Raw genomic sequence first — 24,783 nt, 5'->3', positions numbered from 1 at the left:
CCATCACCATAATCAATTTTAGGTTTCATTACTGCAAGAAAGATATCCCATCCCCCTTAGGCATCAACCTTCAGTCTCCCACTGTTCCCCTATAACCCTAGCCAACCGCTAATCTACTTTCTGTCTATAAATTTGCCTTGTCTAGATATTTCATATAAATGGAATCATAATGTATGATCCTTTGAAACTGACTGACTTAGCATAGTGTTTTCAAGGTTCATCCAAGTTGTAGCATGTGTCAGTACCTCAATCATTTTTATTGCTGAATAATAAATATCCCATGGTATGGATGTACCACTTTCTGTTTATCCATTCATCAGTTGATGGACATTTGGGTTATTTCCATTTTGGGCTATTGTGAGTAATACTGCTATGAACATTTCTGTACAAGTTTCGATAAACATATGTTTTTAATTCTCTTGTGTATATACCTAGGAATGGAACTACTGGATCATATGGTAACTATGTTTAACACTTTGAGGAACTGCTAGACTGTTTTCCAAAGTGGCTATACCGTTTGACATTCCCACCAACAACGTATAAAATGTATAAGGGTTCCATTTTCCACATCTTTACCAACAATTAATTATTATCCAACATTTGGATATTGTTACCCATGTCCTGTGTTGCCATAACGATAGGAGATGCGATATCCATGTTGTGCCAAAGTAAACACTGTACGTTCTGAGTTTGAATGGCAATTTTTTTTCTCCAAGAGTATTGCTACATTTAAAACTGACATATTAAAATCACTATAACCAAGACGGCATTTCCACCTGTATAAAGTGAGGCTCAGGAAAGTGAAATGTCAATTAGATTTATTATTATTATTATTTATATACTTGGTTGAGTGGGGTCTTAGTTGTGGCAGGCAGCCTCCTTAATTGCGGCACATGGCCTCCTTAGTTGCGGCACGCGAGCTCCCAGTTGCGGCATGCATGTGGGATCCAGTTCCCTGACAAGTGATGGAACCCGGGCCCCCTGCACTGGGAGCGTGGAGTCCTATCCACTGTGCCACCAGGGAAGTTCCATCAATTAGATTTTTACCTGTGTCTCCCCCAGGACTACTAGTAAGAGCACACCACACTAGATCAGCCTGTCCCTGGGAGAGGAGTTGAGAAGCCATCTAATATCTTGATGACTGGAATAGCATTCCAACAAGCTGTTTGCTTCTGAAAACATAACCTCCCAATCAGCTCTTGTCCTAAATCACTGCCATGATCTCATAATAATTGCCTTTGTCTACTGGCTGCAGAGGAGAAGTAGGTCCTGGACGATGGGAATTGCTAGGCAGCTTAGACCCAGATTGTCCTGTCTTTTTTTTTCTTTTTAATTTAATTTAATTTTTTATTTTATTTTATTTTTTTGGGCCTCACCTCACCTCACAACTTGCGGGCTCTCAGTTCCCGGACCAGGGACTGAACCCAGGCCACGGCAGTGAAAGCCCAGAATCCTAACCACTAGGCCACCAGGGAACTCCCCTGTCTTTATTATAAACAGCCTTCATGGTGGCAGAACTGGCCATTTGAGGACAGAGGTATCTCTGAGCCTTTCACTCTCGGGAACCTCTCCAGTTGATTTGATGCATCTGAAAAAATCAGCATTTCCACAACAAGGAATAGTTTCATTCTAGAAGCCAAAATAAAATATGGAAAGGTAAGTGACAAGAATTTCCAAGACTGGAGCGTCAGTTTTCTTTGTGTTTTGATCCATGGACAGGTTAATGTTCACTTGGCTGCTACCTTTTGCCCAGTTAAGAGCCTCTAAATCACAGACTGATCTACAGCTTGTGCAATCTGAATCTGTGTTCCATTCTGCAGTTTTAAGATTTGAGCCAAGGGCCTGGCATTTGTTTTTATTGGGTATTTCCCCTTAACTGTGCGTATATAAAGCTTTTGAGAATTGCTTTTTGTTTCCCCTTGCTGGAAATAGTGTACATTATCTGAGGGATTTGGCTAATATGCATCTTAATGCACTGGTAAGTGAAAGGAAACCAATAAACTTTCTTGGGGAACTGTATTAGTCAGTGTTCTCTAAAGAAACAGAACCACTAAAAGATATTTACATATACAAAGAGATTTATTATAATGAATTGGCTCACACAATTATAAAGCCTGAGAAGACCAGAGGCAATCAGCCCTCTGCAAGCTGGAGACCCAAGAAAGTTCCAGTCTGAGCCTGAAGACCTGAGAATCAATGGTGTAAGTCCAAGTCCTGAGAACTGGGGGAGCTGATGGTGTAAGTTCCAGTCTGAGGGCAGAAGACCAATGTCCAGATCAATCAGTCTGGCACACAGAGCAAACTGTCTTCCTCTGCTTTTTTCTATTCAGGCCCTCAACAGATTCGATGCTGCCCACCCAAACTGGGCAGGGCAATGTGCTTTACTCAGTCTACCAACTCAGATGCTAATCTCATCCAGAAACATCTTCACAGACACACCCAGAAGTAATGTTAAACCAAATATTTGGGCACTGTAACCCAATCAAGTTGACACATAAAATTAACCATCACAAGAGCAGTGCTTTACATCCGTCTTAATCATCTCCTTCCCTCTTTCGTATTTACTCCTTACCACTAGTCACCTTCACCTCTAATCTAGTTTTTCTCCCACTCACTGAACTGCAGTCTTCCCTTTCAGAGTGTGTCTTCTGTGTATATTTACACTTTTTTGGTGTAACATTGATAGTCCATGTGTATATGTTTTTGTTGGCACCCAACTTAGAAAAACCAAATATTCTGCTAAGAACGTACTTCAAGAAGAAGCATGTTTATTTAAACCAAGACCTTTTTGGACTATTACTTACTTCAGATTTATTGTGGATTATCTTTCAGTTAGAAATAATGTGCTTGAGTTTCCTAATCATACTTTTATAATAGGCTTCCAACCTTTACTAAATGTTCTCATAAAATGACAGCTCTCAGGGAATATCCATGAAAATGAAAACCTAAAAATTATCTCTCGTGTAGGGGTGACATGTCTCTTCCTCTCTCCATATTCCTGCCTGAGCACATAAAATAGAACAGAGTCCGTAAAATGTTGAGGGTGGAAGAGGCTTGGTCATTTTGTTTACCTCATCCCCAAGGGAGTCTGTATTTTGTTGACATTCCCCAGGGGCATCCTGTAAAAGGCAGGTATGGAGGTCCTCCACTCTGGCTTCCTCCTCTGTGTGTGTTCCACAGACTAAGAGCGTTCTGTGTATCCAGTTACTCCCATAAACTTGTTCTAAAGTGTGCCTTGGGGGAAGAATCATTTTATCTTCCAACCCAAGTTATGTTCTTTGATCTAGCTTTACCACTAATAAAGCAGGTAATCTGACCCCACCTGTTTCTCAATTTCATTCAAAACCCAGAGATGAGGTTAATAGGCACTTTTGAAACCCCAAAACCTCACAATAAAGGTGCAAATAGGATCCTAATAAATGAGTTTGGTCACAAATTCCTGATGCATATTTGTGACATACAGGCATACATACATCTACCTGTCTGTCTATCCCTCCTTTATTTAAAGATGGATGGAGGTCAACCATGAGCCAGAAAATAAAAAATCGGAAATATTGGAGACCTCTGTTTAAATGGGTTTGGTAAGCATACATGGTTAGTCACCAACCCAATATCTATTCTCTGCTCTTACCAAGAGAACCTAGTTTTGGGGGTGGGGGGGGGGGTAGAAATGTGTCAAGCTTTAAAAACTTTATTTTCCCACTTTGTGCTTATCAGGAACCCTTTGACCTAGTTCTGATTAATGATATATAAATGGAAATCTCAGAGGGATTCTGGAAAAGCTACTATTTTCAAATAAAAAGGAACAGACTCATCTGACTTGGGTCTTTTATTCTTTATCCCTCCCACCTTCTTCCCTGGAACACAGATGGGATAACTGGAGCTGTAGCAGCTGTTTTTACAATGAGGAAAAGTCCATTAGAGACCTAGACCCTGACATTCTTTTTTTGTTTTTTAATTAATTTATTTATGTTTGGCTGCGTTGGGTCTTTGTTGCTGCACGCGGGCTTTCTCTAGTTGCAGCGGGCAGGGGATACTCTTCTTTGCGGAGCATGGGCTCTAGGCGCATGGGCTTCAGTAGTTGTGGCACACAGGCTCAGTAGTTGTGGCTCGCGAGCTCTAGAGTGCAGGCTCAGTAGTTGTGGCACACGGGCTTAGTTGCTCCGTGGCACGTGGGATCTTCCCAGACCAGGGATTGAACCCGTGTCCCCTGCATTGGCAAGCGGATTCTTAACCACTGCGCCACCAGGGAAGTCCCTACTCTGACATTCTTAAGGTGTTAAACCAATGCCAGCAACTGTCTTCCTCTGAACTTCTTGTTCTGCAAGAAAAAAAATATCCCTTTAGAATAAACCATAGTAAGTTGCTTTTTCTATAACCTGTTGCCAAATGTCATTCCTAAGGGATAGAGTTTCTAATGGAAGAGACCACTTAGCCCCTGTGCTACAATACTACTCCTGATTTGTTCAGCTAACTTAGTAAGACTGGATGAATCATCAAGGTAACAATTCTACACATTATTAGAGGTTTAAAATGGGATTTGACAAGTCTTTATACAATATATGTGAAACAGCATATGAGCTTATAGCAGAGCAAGTTGGTTGTGACAATGCATCCCCCCCCCATTGCATTAAGGAGTGAGGCACCTGTAAAAACGAGGGGTGTGTTCAGTATCTACTTGATTAATAGTTTGCAGTGAATATGCTGTACTGACTACTTAGTAGGATTTTGAAGTGGTTTGGTAGATGGTGATTGATTATATTCATCTTAGAATAAGTTTGCCCTAGTGGAATTGTATGCCACTTTCATTCTGTTTGACCTTTCAAACATGCAAAATAGAATGGTACATTGAACTCTCATATAGTTACTACCCACCTTCAACAGTTGTCAACTTATGGTCAAACTTGTTTCATCTGTACTGCCACCCATCTCCCCACCCTTACCCCCCACCATGACCCACTGGATTATTTTCAAGCAGATCTGAGATATTTCACCTTTAAATGTTTCAGGGCTGTTTTTAATAATATAACCACAGTATCATTCTCATGCACAACAGTACTGTCAAATATCCAGGCAGTGTTCAAATTTCTGAAATTATAGGGAATTCCGTGGTGGTCCAGTGGTTAGGACTCCGCGCTTTCACTGCCAAGGGTGCAGGTTTGATCTCTGGTTGGGGAACTAAGGTCCCACAAGCTGTGCGGCATGGCCAAAAAAAAAAATAAAGTCTTATAGATGATATTTTTGCAGTTGATTTGTTTTCTTACTCCATTTTGGTTTTTTTCCTTGCAATTTGTAAAGTTTCCAGACTTCTTCCTTTTGCTAATTGCACCCCATTTGGTCTTTTAACATGTTTCTTTGTCCCCTGAATTTCCGGGAAACTGGAAGTTTGATTGAAGTTCACCTGCTTCAAGTTTAATTTTTTGTCTTTAATTTTTCATAGGTGGCATTCAATTCTTTTGCATTGCTGTGTTCTTCACAGCTTCTTAAGCAGTGTAACACAGTGATTGAAAAGGGGAGTCTTAGGGAATTCCCTGGTGGTCCAATGGTTAGGACTTGGCGCTTTCACTGCCATGGCCAGGGTTTGATTCCCGGTCAGGGAACTGAGATCCCACAAGCCATACATCATGGCCAAAAAAAAAAAAGTAGTTACTATAAATTCCTTTCTTTAACTGGCCCTCAGAAAGCACGGCTAATAAATATTAATTTTTGGAGTATTAGTACTTAAGCTACAGTAATGGCACCTAATATCTTACATTTTAGCAATTTTTAATTTTCTGGTTAATAAACATTTTTGTGTATTTGATTTAAATTTGATGCTCATAACAATTCAGTGATAGCATGGCATATTATGCACATTTTTAGATGACAGAACTAAACTTCAGAGGGGTTAAATGTCTTTTGCTAGGTCTCACAGCTCGTAAGTTAAAAGGGGCAGATCTTCTATCTGGCTTCCCATTCCAATTTTGGGATTTGTTTTCAACACTATTATACTATTCAGAAACAAATAATATGCAATTCTAATAGATTGATTTCAGTAATTAATTGATGGCCCGTTTTTCTGCATATTTGGCCATGATGGAGAGTTTTTAGGAACTGTAGAATCGTGTGACCCCACTCCAAAACAACCAGCTCCTGAAAATGGCTGGTGAATGTTACGGCTGTTTAACCCAGCTCTCACCGTTGAGTGAGCTATTTTGGATTCTGAACAGAATTATAACCTTTTTACTCTTGGGGTAGGCTTTGTAGGACATTTGGTCCTGTCCAAAACATCCGTAAGATATTTGGTCCATGCCAAAAGGTGCTGATGTTTGGTCTTGTCCAAAACCATTTGGCATAGACGAAATCTGCTCATGCACTTTTTGAACAGGAGCAGATTTCAAGGACCTTTTGGTTTGGACCAAATATCTTATGGATGTTTCAGACAGAACCAAATATCTGCTAACCAGAGGAGGCTGTAAGTCAGTTACTCTGAGCTTTCTTTGGAGGATTTTGAGGATGGAGGCAGGAACTTTAGAACCATAATAGTTCACCTCCCACTGGTCTCTACCCCATTCCCAAACAGTGCAACATGGGGGAAATATTTCACAATTAGTGACATATACAATAGGTAGGCACTGTTGTTTTTGTCTGTGTAGAACTGGGATTTAAATAAGCAGTTGGATTCTCTCACAAGAGCCATGCCTTAAATAGAGTTAAGGAAAAATGGAGTGGAAAGTCTGTAGAAGAAAAAAAAAAAAACCTAAATATGAATTAAAATTGTAAATTATTTAACATCACTTCATAATGCTTTCAGCTTAAGATTTGGGGATAGGGAAGGGGCTTTCTAAAAGCTAGGCTTTTCAGCTCCTTTTGCCAGATGGCTTGTAGGTGGCTTAAAATAGATAACTGCAAAATATTCTAGCATTTCAGTCAAGACCTAACTCCCTTTTGTTCAGTGGTTTGCCTTTGATTCAAGCAAATGCATAGGTTCGAAATATTCTGTTTAATTTGGGCTAAAGACATGATTTGTAACATAATAAACCTAAAAAATATATTTATGCATTTATGAATTAAAGAATGCTTTTGCTCTGCTATAACTTCCTGGTGATTGGTTTTCTCCAGTAATAGTGCTGATGCAAACCATGACTGCAGATAGCCAATGGAACAGTTAACTACTAGTACAGTAAACATAACTACAATATCAACTCATGCCTACAACTAGTTTTTGTCTTCTTTCTGCTTACATGGCTTAAAATTAAAAGCGGGAAAAAAATAAAAGTGGGAAGAGATACGCATTAATTTTCAATTGGCATTTAAAATTTGCTCTGGTTATGTTTGTTTTGTGTCTGATATCCACCTTTTTAGGGTTTTTGTTTTTAGCAATTGACTAAGAGGAAGGACAGATAGGGAACTAATGAGACAAGACAACGAATGAATTTCTGCCTCCAGAGAGATTTGCTAAGTCCTGTGCTCAGGGTTCTCCAGAAGTATACATCCTCCCCCGTTACTCTGAGGAGCTAGAATTTCATTTATACTACCCTCCTTCTTTGTACAAAGAAGCTGTAGGAAGTTGCTCAGAGATCACTGAGACATGAGGTTGAGACTGAAACATCCCCTCTCCAAAAGTCAAGCTGGATGAACAGTTATTTAATTGCAACAGCTGGGAGAATAAAATGATTTAAACGGCGTTGTCTTTAATTTGCTTTCTCTGTCTTTTCTGTAACTTATTTTATACATTCCTTTAGGAATCCTTTGCTTCCATCTGTACACATCAAAAAGTATTATCATTCCTTTAACGTCTCCTTTAAATATTACCTTCTCTGTGAAGCCCTTCTTAATCCTTACTCCCGTGATAATTATATTTTCTCATATATCCCCAAAGCACTTTGTATATCTGCTATAATATTTATCAAAATCTACCTTGTAAAATGGAAAAGTACATGTTTCTGACTTCACCATTATTGTGGTTCTCAGTATCCATCACAGCCTAATTTTAGTATATTCTGTACAAATCTGAAACTCAATAAATGTATATTAAATTAGAATGCTTATATTGTATCTTCGTGAGTAGTATGAGACTGGACATATCAATAAAAAAGTTTTAGAGGGTTGGGAGCTTTTAAAGAAATAGGAAGGGAAAGGAGGACCCTTGGATTAGCTTTATTGAAGTAGAGAAGGTTTTGGAAGAGAGAAAAATATGCTCTGTTACTGGTTCTTTCCTCTCTGTCTCTCTCTTTACAGTGAAAAAGGTGCCCCCTCCCCTTCTTTCTTTGGCCAAATCCTGCATCTTTGCTCTGAATCACACTGTCTTTTTACCTCTTTGGGGACTTAAATCCATCAGTTGTCAAAATCAGACTCAATTTTCTCATCTTTTTATGCAGAGCGACTTCTGCCTTTCATTTAATTACAAAGATACCATTTAATCTTTCTAGCAGCTTGAATAAGAAAAATGAAAGAAAAAAACAGTATAAAAATATCTTAAGTTACCTATTCTCATACCTTTCTCTACCTCTCAGTTTCTGATATTTCTTAATATTTTCACATTTTTCTTTGATACATTTTGAGGTAATGGCAAAATGCACACATCTACATAGTTTGAATATCTTGAACTGACTTATTTAGTTTTAATATTTATCTGTTTAAAACCTATTAAAATGTAAAAAAATTGAAAAAAAAAGAAAAAGTAGGAATACCAAATGCTGTGAGGATGTGGAGCAACTGGAACTCTCATAAATTCCTGTGGGAATGCACATGGTATGTCCACTTTGGAAAATAGTTGGCCAGTTTCTTATACAGTTAAACATACACCTACCATATTACCCAGCAATCCCACTCCTAAGTATCTTCTCAAAAGAAATGAAAACTTATGTTCACAGAAAAATCTGTATGCGAATGTGTATAGTAGCTTTCGTCATAGTCACCAAGAATTGAAAACAATCCAGTTTGTAAAACAAGTGTTATAAATGGATGAACAAAGTGTGGTACCTCCTTAGGATGGACTACTATTCAGAAATAAAAAGGAGTGAACTACTGAATCACACAGTATAGATGAATTTTATTTATTTTTAATTTATTTATTTTTATTTTTGGCTGTGTTGGGTCTTCGTTTCATGCAACGAAGTTCTCTAGTTGCAGCAAGTGGGGACTGCTCTTCGTTGCGGTGCGTGGGCTTATCTTGTTGCGGAGCATGGGCTCTAGGCACGCGGGCTCAGTAGTTGTGGCTCAAGGGCTCTAGAGCACAGGCTCAGTAGTTGTGGCACATGGGCTTAGTTGCTCTGCGGCATGTGGGATCTTCCCAGATCAGGGCTCGAACCCATGTCCCCCGCATTGGCAGGCGGATTCTTAACCACTGCGCCACCAGGGAAATCCCTAGATGAATTTTAAATGCATTTTGCTAAGAGAAAGAAGCCAGACGTAAAAGACTTATATACTGCATGATTTCACTTACATAACACTCTGGAAAAGGCAGAAAACTATAGGGAGGAAAGCAGGTCGGTGGTTGCCAGGGTCTGTGGGAATGGAGAGAATTGGTTTCTATTAATGCGTATCATAGGGGATTTAGGCGGGTGATAGAAAGTTTGTATAGGGAACTGTGCTAAGTGGACGCACAATTTATGCATTTGTTAAAACCCATAAACCTGTTCACCACAAAGAATACACTCTATATAAATTTTAAAAACCCACCAGAATGTGGCGAGAAGGGTGGAATACAGATACTGACAAATGAATAATCTAAGTGTATTACAAATGAGTCACATAACCACACTGAAAGGAGTTAAGTACTCAAGTTAGTAAATTTGTTTCTCACAGGGGTGTAGGTTAGAAATTCTGAAACGACTTTTACTTTTATTTGTATTGTTCAATAAATAAGTAAATATATTGTCGACAACAAGCCAGGTTTCTCACTTGGAAAAAGAAATTACAAATAAGGAAAGGGAATTCATTGTCGCTAAATTGGAGTCAGAGGTGTAAGTATGGACTCGTTTATTTATAAATATAGATAAATATAGACATGTGCATGCATTATACTTACATATAATTTTTTCCTACCTCTATTGAAAAGGGCTGTAAGCAGTAGGACCCCAGTAACAATGAGCATATGTATCATCCAGATCTTGGTTTTTAAATGCCATTCTTTAATAAAAGGAATCAGGACTCCTTGGAGAGCTAACTCATTCCAGGGCTGGAGTAGGGAAAATAAAAGATGAGACTAGAGCATCTGGTGGTGCCAGCATGCTTAAAAAAAAAAAAAAAAGGCATATCAAAGGGACATAGAAACCATCCAGAACTCCCAAACTGAAACAACTTGAACAATAAAATAAGGATAGTATTGATATTTAATTGTAGCCCAAAGAAAACACATATTCATGAGTCCATACTGATGTCAGTAACCAAACAAAGAAATGGGGTGGGTCGGGGAGAGAAGTGACAGCACTTTCTTCAGAAGAATTGCAATTATAAACACAGAAGGATTGTGAGAAATAGAAAAAAACTATCAGAACGCAGTAGTATCTTGCTACAGGCAAAATAAGATCCACCAATGAGTGGGAAGAAGTTTAAACAGAAACAAGATATTTGCATAGTCTCAAAGTAGCCCCCCTCTGCCCCATCCCAGAGTATTACATAATCACAAAGGGAAAATTAGTAACTTTACTGGGTGAATCCTGGCTGGCATCACCTCATCCAGGGGATCAAGGTTAACATCACCACACAGATCAACAGGTAATTTTTTCCCCTACCCTAAAGCCAATGTGTTTTTGATAGAGAAACCTACGTTAGTAATAAAATGTCATTTGATTTTGATTTGGTTTATAATAGTAAACATCTTTTCATAGCCAGGTATTACATTTCCATAGCACTTTATTTAATAGTTCACAAAGCGTTTTCACCTACATGTTATCTCTTTATAATCCTCATAATACCTCTGTAACATTGATATTACCATCTGCATTTTTTTTAACCATCTGCATTTTATAGATGAAGAAACCAAACCCTGGACAGGATAAATGATTTCCTTCAGGTCACATGGTGAATTAGTAGCAGAGCCAAGAATCAATCTCAGATGCTCTGAATTCAAGTCCAAATTTCTTTGCCAAGAAATGATCTTTTTTTTTAAATAAATTTATTTTATTTATTTTTGGCTGCATTGGGTCTTCGTTGCTGCGCGTGGGCTTTCTCTAGTGGTGAACAGGGACTACTCTTCATTGCGGTGCACAGGCTTCTCATTGCAGTGACTTCTCGTTGCAGAGCACGGGCTTTAGGCGCGCGGGCTTCGCTGTGGCTTGCGGGCTGTAGAGCGCAGGCTCAGTAGTTGTGGCGCACAGGCCCAGCTGCTCTGCGGCATGTGGGACCAAGAAGTTATCTTAAAAATACTAGGAACTATGATTAATGACTATAAAGAGCTCTAGGTAAATATGGAAACTATTAGGCATTTTTACTTTATATATTGATATCTATATATCTTATCTATAATACCTAGTCATACATTCTAGAATATATATTATGAAAACACATACTAGTTTATTCTACATCATATTTTTCAAAGGGTCCCTTTAACTCTGGTAAGAAAACCTAGAGGTTTCGAAGGCCATACTGGAACACTTCCATATGGCATTAGAAGAAAAAAACCATAATCAGTCCAGGAATTAAGCACTATGCATGCTCCATTTTGAGCCTGGAAAAATAGAGAAAAAAATCTGAAACTGTCTGCCCATAGGTAGAGTAAAGCAGATAAATGGGATATTTAAAATTTGCAGAAACCAATTAGTAAGTTGACAGTTTAAAAGAGAATAATGCTCTTTTGTTGTTATTCAGACCTGTTAATATGCTGACAGCCTGTCTATTCATATCCAGCTGGTACTGAGTCCTTGGTAATCAACAGCAAACTGGAAGTATAGATGGAGTAGATATGATTATTGTACTGCTTGCAAAATTTGGGTACCAGTATCTAACTCCGGGGGAAGACAACCCTTTATAGAAGGCACAAACATACAGTTGTCCTGTAATAAGTTAATACTGAGTCATGGTCTTAAATGACAATGAAGTCTTTCTTATTTGATCCAGGTTATTATCTTTATTTAAAAGAGATATTCAGTGAGGTAAATTAGTCTTGTCAGATTCTTGCCATTTACTTTTTTCAAAGTAATTCCCACATTTAGGTGGTTGAAGGCTAGAGCCAGAAAAAGTGTCTCTTAGTTTCAGAATAGGGATAAATAGCACAGTTGAATAATTCACAGCTTGGAAGTGCATATGACAAAAGCGAAAACATTTTTTATCATCACAAGGCCTTGAATATATAAATATCTATCTCTTTGCTTAGAAATAAAATTTAAAAGAAAAACAATAAAATCAATTATATACCGCAATTTTTACTGCATTAGGTATCAATACTGACATCAATATTATATCATAGGACAAGAAACACCAGCTTCTACATGTTGGCCTGTTTGTAGAAAAGGTTAGGACCAAAAGACTGCCTTTTAAGTGAGAACTAGAGTTAAAATGGCGTATTTCCTAAGTATTCTTTATTACCTGACCTTGCAAATTGTCCTCATTGACTCCAAATTAAGTTCTAAGAAGCTGAGTGTTTACCTTGTGGCCAGCACTTGGTTAGGTTCAGAGCAACAGTGAGATTTCTTTTAAAAATTACCATTACTTCATTTGACACTGAAGTCTGTAGGGGAAACAGATGCTGCTTTAACAGATGTTCTGATTTGGAGTGAGACTGCAAAAACCATTCCTCTCCCCACTCCTGATTTGTATGTAAGATGTACCCTTCCATCAGGGCCTAAGGTTCAAGTATTATTAAGCATTTGTTATCATTAATTAATAATAAACCTAATACGAGGCAGACACCGTGCTGGCCCCAGGGGATAAGATGAAGAGCAAAGAAAATATGTTTCCTGTTCTCACTGTGCTCGCAGTCTGCTGGGGGAAAGCGGAGAAGTAAAGAAGCTATTACAACTAAGTGCGACAACTGCCACAGACAATAGTGACTTCTTTCTTTTAACTTCTAGTAACTTATAGAATTCCAGTGTTTTTCAAACTACGTTGCAACCCATTAGTGGGTCTCAAAGGTGCATAGTTAGAGTAATTTTTAAAAAGCAGTAAGAAAATTTGATGCACAAAATGTAGAATAATGCAATGAGTCCCATATACCCATGGCCCAGATTTAAGAATTAACGAGAATTTTTCATTTTCCCACTTTCATTTAAAAAAGGAAAATGGGGGGGCTTCCCTGGTGGCACAGTGGTTAAGAATCTGCCTGCCAATTCAGGGGACACGGGTTCGAGCCCTGGTCCAGGAAGATCCCACATGGCGCGGAGCAACTAAGCCCGCGTGAGGCAACCACTGAAGCCCGTGCGCCTAGAGCCCATGCTCGGCAACAAGAGAAGCCACCACAACGAAGAGTAGCCCTTGCTCACCGCAACTAGAGAAAGCCCGCGTTCAGCAACCCAACACAGCCAAAAATAAATAAATAAAATAAATTTATTTTAAAATAAATAAATATAAAAAAGGAAAATGGGATAGTTGAAAATTAAACTAGACCAGACTAGAACAGGATGGGCTACAAAATATGAGAGTATATTGCACTATGAATACTGTGAAGAGTAAGAGTAAAGATTGTTCTATAAAACTCAGCAGCAGAGTCCATTAACAATGCCCTGGAAATAAAAATAGAAGCTGGGTAATATAGTCTAACCTTTTTTTGTTTCTTTTCCTTTGCACTTAGTCTAGTTTCACTTGCTGGGTGCAGAGGCCTCGCCCCTAGAGGCCTCTGCACCCAGCCCTTCAGACCAGGGTTCCTCCTGCGAAGTGGCTGTGCTGATTCCTCACCTCAGCAGGCTATGTACAGAGGTGCTGCGTGCGCACCTCAATCCAAGACGGCGGTGGCCGGCCGTGTACAGAGGTGCTGCGCCCGACGCTGCAATCTAGAGCGTGAGCAGCACAGCTGCGCTGGCCCCAGGAGAACTCCACCCACTCCCCGCTGACCAGATACCTACAAAGCAGCCAGGCCGACGGGTATGGGGGAGAGTGGGTGCTCTAGGGTGGTAGCCTGTGTCTCTCGGCTCTTTGATCAAAGACTAAAACTTCTCTTTGCTCCTGAAGCCAACTGAACCAAACTCGGTCTTGGTTTTTATTGTTTTTTTAATTTTTGAATTTTATTTTATTTATTTTTTATACAGCAGGTTCTTATTAGTTATCTATTTTATACATATTAGTGTATATATGTCAATCCCAATCTCCCAATTCACCCCCCCTCCCCCGCCGCTTTCCCCCCTTGGTGGCCATACGTTTGTTCTCTACATCTGTGTCTCTATTTCTGCTGTTGGCTCAAAAGAGACCATGCAGAAGGTCCCTTGTTAGGGACCGACTGGGTAGGGTCTGTAACAAAACGTATGTGTTTGCACTGGGTTCAAGATATAAAAAAATGTATAGGACACTGTCAAAAAGGAAAGAAGGAAAAGAAAGCCATTGTATCCGTTTGTACCACTATTTCGAAAACAATGCTCTGTGAGGCTTTGAATAAATGTTTAATGATAATAACCTAGAGAAACTGAGGAGACAGTTTTAGAAAAAATTCCAGGATATACTTAAAATTAACTTTTCAAATCAGGGAACCGGCTTGCAAGGTAGTATTTTCATTCTTATACAAACCACTATTATTCAGCTAATCTTGACTAAGGACCTGCTCTGTTCCAGGCAATATGCTAAGTGCTTGGGATGTAGAAATAATCAAAACACAGCCCTTCTTTCTCAGAGCTTATTAGTGTGTGGAGGAACTGCTGGGAAGAATAGTTTACCCTCCACATCAACACATGAAAATGCTCATTTCATTGTAACTAACACTCACACACTATCGCATGCATGTAGAGCTATATTTTATTTTTGTTTATACTAATGAGATCCTATATATATGAATAAATTGTTTTTCATTAAATAACCTATCAGAAATATCTTTATAAATCAGTACATAAAGGGCTACCTCATTATTTTTGGTGGCTCTGTCTTGTGAATGTGTCATAATTTATCCATTCCCCTACTAAATAAGTTGTCATCCTGAATGTCCAAAGCTGCAACAAACCTATATCTTTACACACCCTTGCTAGATTTTCTATAGGATAGATTCTTCAAAATGGAATTGCTAAATATGGTTGCTCTTGTATTTTAACTGTCAAAATTTTTTGCCTTCCAAAAAATAATTGCTAGTTTACATTCCCACCAACAATTTGAGTAACTATTTCCCCACACTATCACCAACATTGTGTATTACTAATCCTATATGTTATTAAACTCACAATTTGATGGTCACAAATATCTTTGTTTTCAAATTTTGCATTTCCTAAATTACTAGTGAGATTGTTCACCTTTTTATAAACTTGCTATTATTCTATGAGTCTCTTGTATATCCTTTGACCATTTTTTTATCAGATATTTCATTACCAGTTTTTAGGGGTTCTTTAGCTATTTGATATATTAGCCTTTTATATATTGAAAATATCAATACTTTTTCTGTCATTTGTATTTTAATTTTGGTTATGGTAATTTTGTAGAACTGAAGTTTTTTTTTAATCTTTACATGAATATATCTGTCACTTTTGTTCTTTACGGCTTCTCATTTTTATATTTTGCTTAAGAAGGACTTCTCCATTCTAAAATTATGAAAATAACTTCCCATATTTTCATTAGTACTTTTATGAATTTAACAAGTGTTTATCTCATTAATCTAGCTGGAATTAATTTTTGTGTGTAGAGGGAGGTCAGGGGCTACCTACCGAAATCTGACAATGGCCAATGGGTAGACAGTCTTCCTGACATAATTTGTTTAAAATCTTCACGATAACTCTGAAAGGCAGGATCAGCCCCACCCGAACCATGCCAACTGAAAGTTATTATCACTGTTGAGTCAGAATATATGCTGAACGGGCAAAAAATCACTGGCATTATCAGTGCTGTTGTTCTAGACACAGTTACATGGGAGTCTACAAGTACATAATCAGGAACTCTCCAAAAGATGGCATTTTTAGTAAACAATTTTGTGTGAATATGCTTTTATTACATGGTTCTCTTAATGTGATACCTGGGCAAAAATATACATATTTTATAAATGGTGGAAATAGTAAAAAAAAAAAAAAAAGGAGGGAAAAGATGTCGAGGGACTTCTCTGGTGGTACAGTGGTTAAGAATCTGCCTGCCAATTCAGGGGACATGGGTTTGAGCCCCAGTCTGGGAAGATCCCACATGCCGCGGAGCAACCAAGCCCGTGTGCTACAACTACTGAGCCTGCGCTCTAGAGCCCGCGAGCCACAACTGCTGAAGCCCTGGTGCCTAGAGCCCATGCTCTGCAACAAGAGAAGCCACTGCAACGAGAAGCCTGTGCACCGCAATGAAGAGTAGCCCCCGCTCGCTGTAACTAGAGAAAGCCCGCGCGCAGCAGTGAAGACCCAACACAGCCATAAATAAGTAAGTAAATAAGTAAATAATAAAAATTTTTTTAAAAAAGATGTTGAATGGTATAGAAGATAACACTATTGCCTGGATAGCCCAACAACCACTACCAATCCCCTCTCCCTTGCTTGCCTCCACTACAATTGGAAAAGTCTACATACTTGATTTCCCAGCCAACCAGGGTGACCATGTGACACAGGTCTGGCCAAAAGATATAAGTGCAAGTCTTCTGAGAGAGCTTTCACTTTCCCAAAAGGGCAGATGTGTCTGGCCCCACTCCTTCTGCCTTTTTCTTCTCTGAATACAAATATGATGTCTGAGCTGCAGCAGCCATCCTGTGTCTAGGAGATAACTGGCTACCCTGCCTGCTAGGGATGTGGCAACAGAAAGAGCCTGCATCTTTGATGACACTGATAAATGATAAACACCTACATCTGGAGACTGCTTACGTGGGGACTTCTTGTGATGCAAGATAATTAAATATTGCTATTCCTAAATCACTGTTAGATGGGTTTCCTGTAGCTGAAAGTATTTTTAATTGGTATGAATGGTGGGAGCCCAATATTCTGGAAACCGTGAAACAAAACAGTTTTAATATTTCTTACTAATGCATTTATGAAATTATCACAAATTACTTTCTAGGGATTACTTTTTTGTGGATAAAATCTCACAAAGAAACAATTTAAAATGGTAGAATTTATTTAATATAATGATATATAAGTATGCACATACACTATTTAAAAAATAAGCATGTGAACTATAATCATTATAAAACATAAGTCAGCCTTAATTTAATATTATTAGAGTAAAAGAACATGTATAGAAGTCAGTCTAACATTTGTTGCATTTGCCTTTTAAAGTTAAAATATGTAAAAGATTTAGCACATTGTATTTTATCTTATTTCAGTTTTCATGTTACCATCATTAGGTATAAATACCCTTATGAATGTGCCAACTCATAACTTACATTCAAATAACCAAAGTCCTATTACAATTATTAAAGTACCATAAATTACCTAAAATAAATAATCTAAAAAAATACTAGCCTAAATTAAAACCCTGAGGAATTAAAATCTTTTTACACAATAGTTTTGGTTAAGTGCAATTCCATGTTTGTACTACTTTATTTAAGGTCATACTTGGTAAGGCATATTAAAAATAAAATCTACATAAGTTACAGTCTAAATCTATATTTTATTTCTTGCTACAAAGTTGTTTTGTTACTCCAAAAAGTAGTTTTTGCATGTCATTCTGGACCTCTTCACCACCTGCTGGCTTATTTGCTTTATATACAGTAATTAAGATTTGTGCAGTAAGCTGAGCTGCCTTTATACGGTGGTTTAGACAAAATGCACCTGAAGAACTACATGCTAGAGAGTTCATGTCCATGTTCAACCATGGCCTGCACAAACTGCTTGAAGACTCGATCCATGTAAGTGGACTGTCTTGGCCAGATTCCCTCCAGAAAACCAATATGGCCTCCATAAGAAGTAAGGACCAAAGCAACATTAGGGTTTTGCTTAGCAGTTTCTATTGGAATAGCTTGACAAAAAATGGGCGGGGGGAGGATAAGAGAAGGGAAGGAGAGAGAAAAATATATAATTATTAACAGTTTTTGTTAGGAAAAGTATATGCCTTTATCATTTCCAATCATTATAAATCAAAACATCATTAAATAAATATTCATAATGAGTATGGCTAATGGAGTAAGTCTGACTAATTTATATCAACCACCTATATTATAACAGTTCATGTTCACAGTTATATACTGGACCATGATTTTTGGAAGAATCAATCGAGTAATTAATCAAAACACAAAAGTATAGGCCCAGTCTTGTTTTGAGAAATTAAATAATTCAAGAAATGGTGAATACTTACATTATGTTATAAGATTCCCACTTAGGTGCTACACCAAGAAAAAAACCCAAACTAATCTTATCACCTTTGTGAGAGTTATAAATTCATTATGTATGACTTTGGTTAACTTTACATGAAGTTAGATTCCTGAGGCCAATTGGTGGCTGTATTAAGGATACAAAATTATACATATGATTTATAAAAACATATTGACAGCAAAAAAGAATGGCATAAAATACTCCCAAGTGGTAACAATGTTTATCTTTGGGTGGTAAAACACTGGTGATTATTTTATTTTATTTATTTTTTTCCTTCTCTGAATTTCTGTTTATAGTCAGGAGAAAGAAAAACTTTATTTTGAAAATATAATTGCTGTATTTAAATAATCCTCCAGTAAGGACAGACTCTTCAAATGCTCTACAAAATTACACTGAGTAAAAACTTTAAAGGACATGAGTTAAAGTTGTTTTATTTTTATTTTCCCCCCAGGCTTAGAGTTCAAACAGTGAAACCTTTTGATTTAAGATCTATAATGGATCACAACCTGGCATGAGAAGTGTTTTGATTTCAGATACTGCTAAATCTTATATCCCTAATTAAGATAACATGGTTGATCCAGTAATTAGACCTTCGTATCTTGGGTAGAGTCTTAGGGGTAAATGAGTTCATTAAAGGTAAGATCTCCCTACCCTTCCAATGAAGGAAAGGAAGCTGACACACTATAGGACAACTGAGACCCTTTGAAGATAGAGCTGCTGTGGGGCCCAAACTGCATGTTTAGATGATCTAAATTGGACCTCTCAGGGAATTCCCTGGCCATCCACTGGTTAGGACTCCGTGCTTTCACTGCCGAGGGCTGGGAAACTAAGATCCCACAAAGCCGCGGGACACAGCAAAAAGAAAAAAAAAATTGTACCTCTCACTACGTTCCTTGAAGAATAAACCTAGAGAACCTAAATCAAGGCCTAGGAAGCCAAGTCCTTGTCCTAAATGGGTCCTGAACTCACATCCTTATCCAGCTACACCTAAAACAGAACATCTATCTTGGGATCAGGTGTTAGAGCTTAAGGGGAGGGGCAGGTGAAATGACTGATACTATTTATGTTTTTCCTTTTTCACCTTACACTAAGGGCTTAGATTATGAGTGCTTCATTTGTCTCTAATGGAATTATTAAGAGCCCCAATTTCACACTCTGGATACAGTCAGGAATTTCTAACACACTGATAGTTAGAAGAACGAAAGGCTGGGCCATTCGAGTCATGTGAAAGATGCTGGCTGCCTGTGCGCTCAGAATGCAGACAATTGTCCACTACTTTAATGTGGCAAGATGATTTTAAGGGCTGGGAAAGAATAAGAAATAGTGAGCTTAAACTTCAACCAAGTGGGTCAAGACAAGTTAAATGCTGGGAAATTTTTGTTGGTGGAAGAAGGGTCCATGAAATATAAAAATAGAGAAATACTGGACCTCCTTAATCCAATGAAAATAGGCTAAACAATCTCCATGTAATTCAACTGATATTAAAGTTCACAGTTAAGGGAATTCCCTGGCTGTCCAGTGGTTAGGACTCTGCTCTCACTGCTGAGGGCCTGGGTTCAATCCCTGGTGAGGGAACTAAAATCCCACAAGGCTGCACGCAGAGGCCAAAAAAAAAAAAAAAAGTTTACAGTTTAATTTTTTGATTTGTGGTCAAAGACCAAAAGTTCCAGCCATCTAAAATTACCTGTGATTTAATCATAAATCACACATTAAAACGATATCCCCTAGAGAGATGGTAAGTGACTTTTTTAAAACATACTTTGGGGATTTTCTGAAATTTTGGCAATACATATGTGCTGTGTTTGTACTCAAAGTAATTTTTTTTAATGAAGTACTTGGGGAAAAAGTTTTTAAAGTATTTAGGGGAGAAATAAGGAAAAAAAGTTTTATAAAAAGCTTTGTGAAATTTCATTAGAAAAAATTTAGAGGTCAAGTCTACTTATCCCTAAGATAGTATGATCACTTCTAGGTGTCTTATATTACTTTAATGTATGAACACATGCACATATATCTTTGTTACAAAATTCCGTATTTCTTGAATCAAGAGAACAAGGAAGTTAATTTGGGCATAATTTTCTTTTATATAGTATCCGGGGGAAAACAGACTCTTTCCCTTCAAATATGACCTTATAATCCGAATGTGCTACATTCATTGAGTTATCCAAGGACATCATATTAATAAAGTCTCAAGCTCTCTTCTAGGTTAAAAGGGGAAAAAAATTCCAAGGCCTTCTGTATAAGAACCTCAGGAATAAGGGACTTCCCTGGCAGTCCAGTGGTTAAGACTCCGTGCTTCCACTGGAGGGGGCATGGGTTCAATTCCGTCAGGGAACTAAGATCCCACAAGCTGTGTGGCCAAAAATAAATAAATAAAAATAAAAGCAGTAGAAGTTACTCTTTAAAAAAAAAAAAAACCTCAGGAAGAAAAGGCAAGTGACGACAATGTACTCTTGAGGTAAAGATACTGTAACATAGTCTGTCCAAAGAACAGTTATTTGATAAGAAGGAAAGGTTGTAAAAATGAGAACAAACAAAATATTGAGTCATAATTTGTTCTGAGGCTCTCACAGTAGACTAGATAAGGGTCTACGAAGACGTTTCAAGTGATCTGAGACATTTAGATACTAAATTATAAGTATCAAGGTTTTTTTTTTCTGTTTATCACAGTGGAAAACATTATATGACTGACATTTTGTTTCTTATTACTGTATTTTCCTAAAAAGAACAATATTTTAAAACAGTTAATTCATGTCAAAATGTATACAAAGATGTTAAGTTTACCATGACTGGGTGAAAAAACATCATCCACAGAATTCAGACACAACACTGGAATTCCTACTGATTTCAGTCTACGATTTGGACTGGCATCGGTATAATAATCGTCAATTGTTCGGTAGCCAAACATGACTGAAGTGAATCGCTTATCAAATTCTCTTATGGATTTAGCCTGAAAAACAAAAACCGATTATATTTATTCTTGGAATCAAAAAAGGAAATAAACGTATTACATAAAGTTTCTCTCCTACCTTCATGACATGATCCATGTCAATTTGTTTTACAAACATATGCCGGTGCCTGGAAAAAAAGAATTTCAAAAGTAAAAAATTAAGGTCATTCCCATCTCAAACATACCTAAAATACATAATGATAAGTAACTTAGCACAGGGAATTAAGTTGTTACTCAATAAATATTTACTTAATTAGACATGGCAGGAATACATTGATATTTGTCCTGAAGACTTTTTGTAAAGTTTATTTTTTTATTGAATGATTCTTTAAATTCTATAGTGCTTTACAATTTTCAAAAGTTTCACATACATGATTTCATTATATTATATCCCCTTTTTAAAAATCCCCTACTTCTATATTGCCCCTCCCCCGCTTCCCTCTCCCTGCTGGTAACCACTAGTTCTCTATCTGTGAGTCTGCTTCTTTTTTGTTCTATTCACTAGTTTGTTGTAATTTTTAGATTCTACACATAAGTGATATCATACAGTATTTGAAGTACATGAAGACATTTTCTAAAAGTACTTTTTCTTAATTGAGGAAAAAGGAACCAGTAATAATAAATGAAATAACAATAATAAACGAAAGTGTTGTTTCATAACAAATTGTACCTACACACCAATGCTATTAAGCCAATTTGGCCAAAAAGGACTCACTTAAGCCAGAAGCTTTCAACTGGGTAAATCAACTGAAGATTTATCTTATTTTTTAAATTGCTATACTGAAAATTAGAATTTATATTTTTGTATACTGAAAAAAATTTTTTTATTGGAGTATAATTGCTTTACAATGTTAGTTTCTGCTGTACACGGAGGTGAATCAGCTATATGTATACATATATCCTCTCCCTCTTGGACCTCCCTCCCACGGCCCCCCATCCCACCCATCTAGGTTGTATACTTATTTTTAAATGTTGGTTATTTTTCTTGTATAACCTATATTTTAATGCAAATCATTCTCTTCCTTTTTCTTGCTACTGTCCCCCATTTCAGTGACCATGAATAAAAATACGATTCTGTAGTATTTTTAGCAGTATTTTATAGTCAACATCTGTAATGTAACAAATAGGTTAAGTTTTTTTTTAATAAAGTACTTTTTAATTAAGGAATATATATTGTTCTTTCTTTCTTTTTTTTTTTTTTTTTTAATTTTTGGCCATGCCACACGGCTTGTGGGATCTCAGTTCCCTGACCAGGGATTGAACCTGGGCCACGGCAGTGAAAGCCTGGAATCCTAACCACTAGGCCACCAGAGAACTCCCCAAAATAGGTTAGGTTTAATGCAGTGTCTAATGTCAACTTTCGGGGTAACTATGGTTTTCAGTTAAGTTATGCACAAATTAACTACTTTTTATTTAGAGTTTATATTTAAATTTGTCAATTCCCTTAAAAATTCATGGTAACAGTTATCAAAAAATAAACAGAAACATCCCATGTTCTTTGTTGCCACACTGTTTAACTGTTAGAAGATACCTAAACAATTTCAGAAAATCTAATGCAAAGATAATATTTTGGTAATGTTAAGAACTGTAGGGGCTGAGAATATCCATATTTTAGAAGCATTCTCCTAAGCCACTAAAACATACTATGTTCATAACACATGCTTAGAAATCATATTATTCGTCTCTAAAAACACTTAATACATTACTTACTACCTAGGGGAGAATTAGGTACTAATAAGATTAGCAACAAGTAGAAAATCCAGGGAAATAGCCCATAATGTTATTCAACATATTTGAGACTAATGTTTTTATTCTTTTAGAATAATTTAGAACAGTGATGAAACGGTGATCTTCCAAGTGGGGCACAGAGCCTAGAGGTTGTACAAGGTAATCCACTGGGGTACAGAAAGAAAACAGAGCTTTTTATCTGTATTTTTAGCTTATACTTAAAATCTTTTTATTTTTGTATATATTGACAATAGAAAGAATATTTTGGTGCAGTAGTAAATGCATATAATGCAAACATAAATATACATATATTAGCAGTGTTATGCTTGAAAACATTTTACTGTGGCACGTAATCCAGAGTTTGCAGACATCAGGTGTTAAAGATGACTCACTTATTAATGGAAGACTGGAGGCAAGTTGTCAAGTAGTAATTAAAAAGCAGCCAGTTCAGTGGTTTCTCCAATGACTCCGAGCAAGCAAAAGTATTCCAACCAACTGAAAAAGTTGCAGCTGCCTTCAAAGGAGTTTTTGGCCCCATTTTGCCAAGGTAATTTAAAAGCAGCATTCTAAAATGAGGAAAGACAGAAAACTCAGTGATGAATTTGTTGTGTCTCTCAAGAAATCCCATTTCTAATTGTGGACTTTAACTATGGAGAAGAAAAATATAAACCAGTGTTCAAGTCCTTTATCTTGGAAAACCATGCAAGTATCTCTATTCTTTCCTTACATTCACCTATTTATTTATCTTGCAGTCAGCTATATTGAGAATGGACAAAGCATACAGTTATTACTTACATGTATACCTTTCTATGAAGTAAAACATAAGAAAAAGCTACCATAAGAGTGGTTTTCTTTTTGTTTTTTTCAAAATGATATTGGGGATTTACTAAAAATTTGCAATTGCCTGGGCCCCAGCCTCCAGTTGAGTGTTTAATTTAATACATGGGGGTGTTGCAGGCAAACTTTTTCTATAGAGGATCACAAAGTAAATGTTTTGGGCTTTGGTGGCCCTACAATCTCAGTTGCAACTACCTTGTGATTATAATTTGAAAGCAACCATAGACAATACGTGAATAAATGGATATGGCCATGTTTCAATAAAACATTATATGTGGATATTGAAATTGAAATTGAAATTTCATATACTTTTCACATGTCATGAAATAGTTTTGATTTTTTCAACCATTAAAAAATAGAATAACCATTCTGAGCTCTTGCACTATACAAAAACAGACAGCTGGCCAGATTTGGCCTCCAGGCTGTGGTTTGCCAAGGCTTGGCATAGACGAAAGATCACAGGAGTGGTTTTCAAATGTGGCTGCATGTTGGAATCACCTGCGGAGTTTTTAAAACTATTATCGACGTCTGGGTCTCACCTTCAGAGATTCTGAGTAATTGGTCTGGGTGGCCATTCCGGTTGCCTGTGCATCCTTGTACCCTACAGCAAGTCTGTAAGGGCTCCCTCATCTAGAGTTAGACTTTCTGAATTGTGGCAGAGCAGTTGGCCCCTAAAGTCACTTGTTTTCTCTTCCTACTCCCTCCTGCTATTTGTCCTTATCTCCTATCACATATTTTCCTTTCATTTTATCAATTTTCCTGATTCTACTCTAGTTCTATTTTGGTAAGAGGGACAAGAATGGAGTTTAACCTGTAGTAATGTCAGAAATCTAAGTTTGACACTGCCAACTAAGAGAAAGGATGATAGCCTAAATTCTGTTTCTCATATTTTCCATTCTTTATTTCTCCAATTGCCCAGGTTCTGAAATAGGACAAATGAGTAGAAAT

The 24,783-nt window shown here is 37.3% G+C and overlaps 1 protein-coding gene across 1 annotated transcript in view; it reads right to left on the bottom strand.

The window, feature by feature from the left end:
- Nucleotides 1–1,316: 1,316 nt before the first annotated feature.
- Nucleotides 1,317–24,783, bottom strand: part of ABHD3 (abhydrolase domain containing 3, phospholipase) — a 54,013-nt gene continuing 30,546 nt past the window's right edge. Inside the window, exons 6-9 of the mRNA XM_082418730.1 lie at nt 23,391–23,564; nt 21,350–21,398; nt 21,105–21,270; nt 1,317–17,970 (exon numbers count right to left, since the gene is read on the bottom strand). Coding sequence (XP_082274856.1) covers nt 17,792–17,970; nt 21,105–21,270; nt 21,350–21,398; nt 23,391–23,564 — 568 coding nt within the window. The 3' untranslated portion in view covers nt 1,317–17,791. The remainder of the gene's footprint in view (nt 17,971–21,104; nt 21,271–21,349; nt 21,399–23,390; nt 23,565–24,783) is intronic.

Source organism: Balaenoptera physalus (assembly GCF_965194825.1).
Source record: "Balaenoptera physalus genome assembly, chromosome: 12".
Taxonomy (NCBI): Eukaryota; Metazoa; Chordata; class Mammalia; order Artiodactyla; family Balaenopteridae; genus Balaenoptera; species Balaenoptera physalus.
This window is presented reverse-complemented; position numbering and strand designations above follow the sequence as displayed.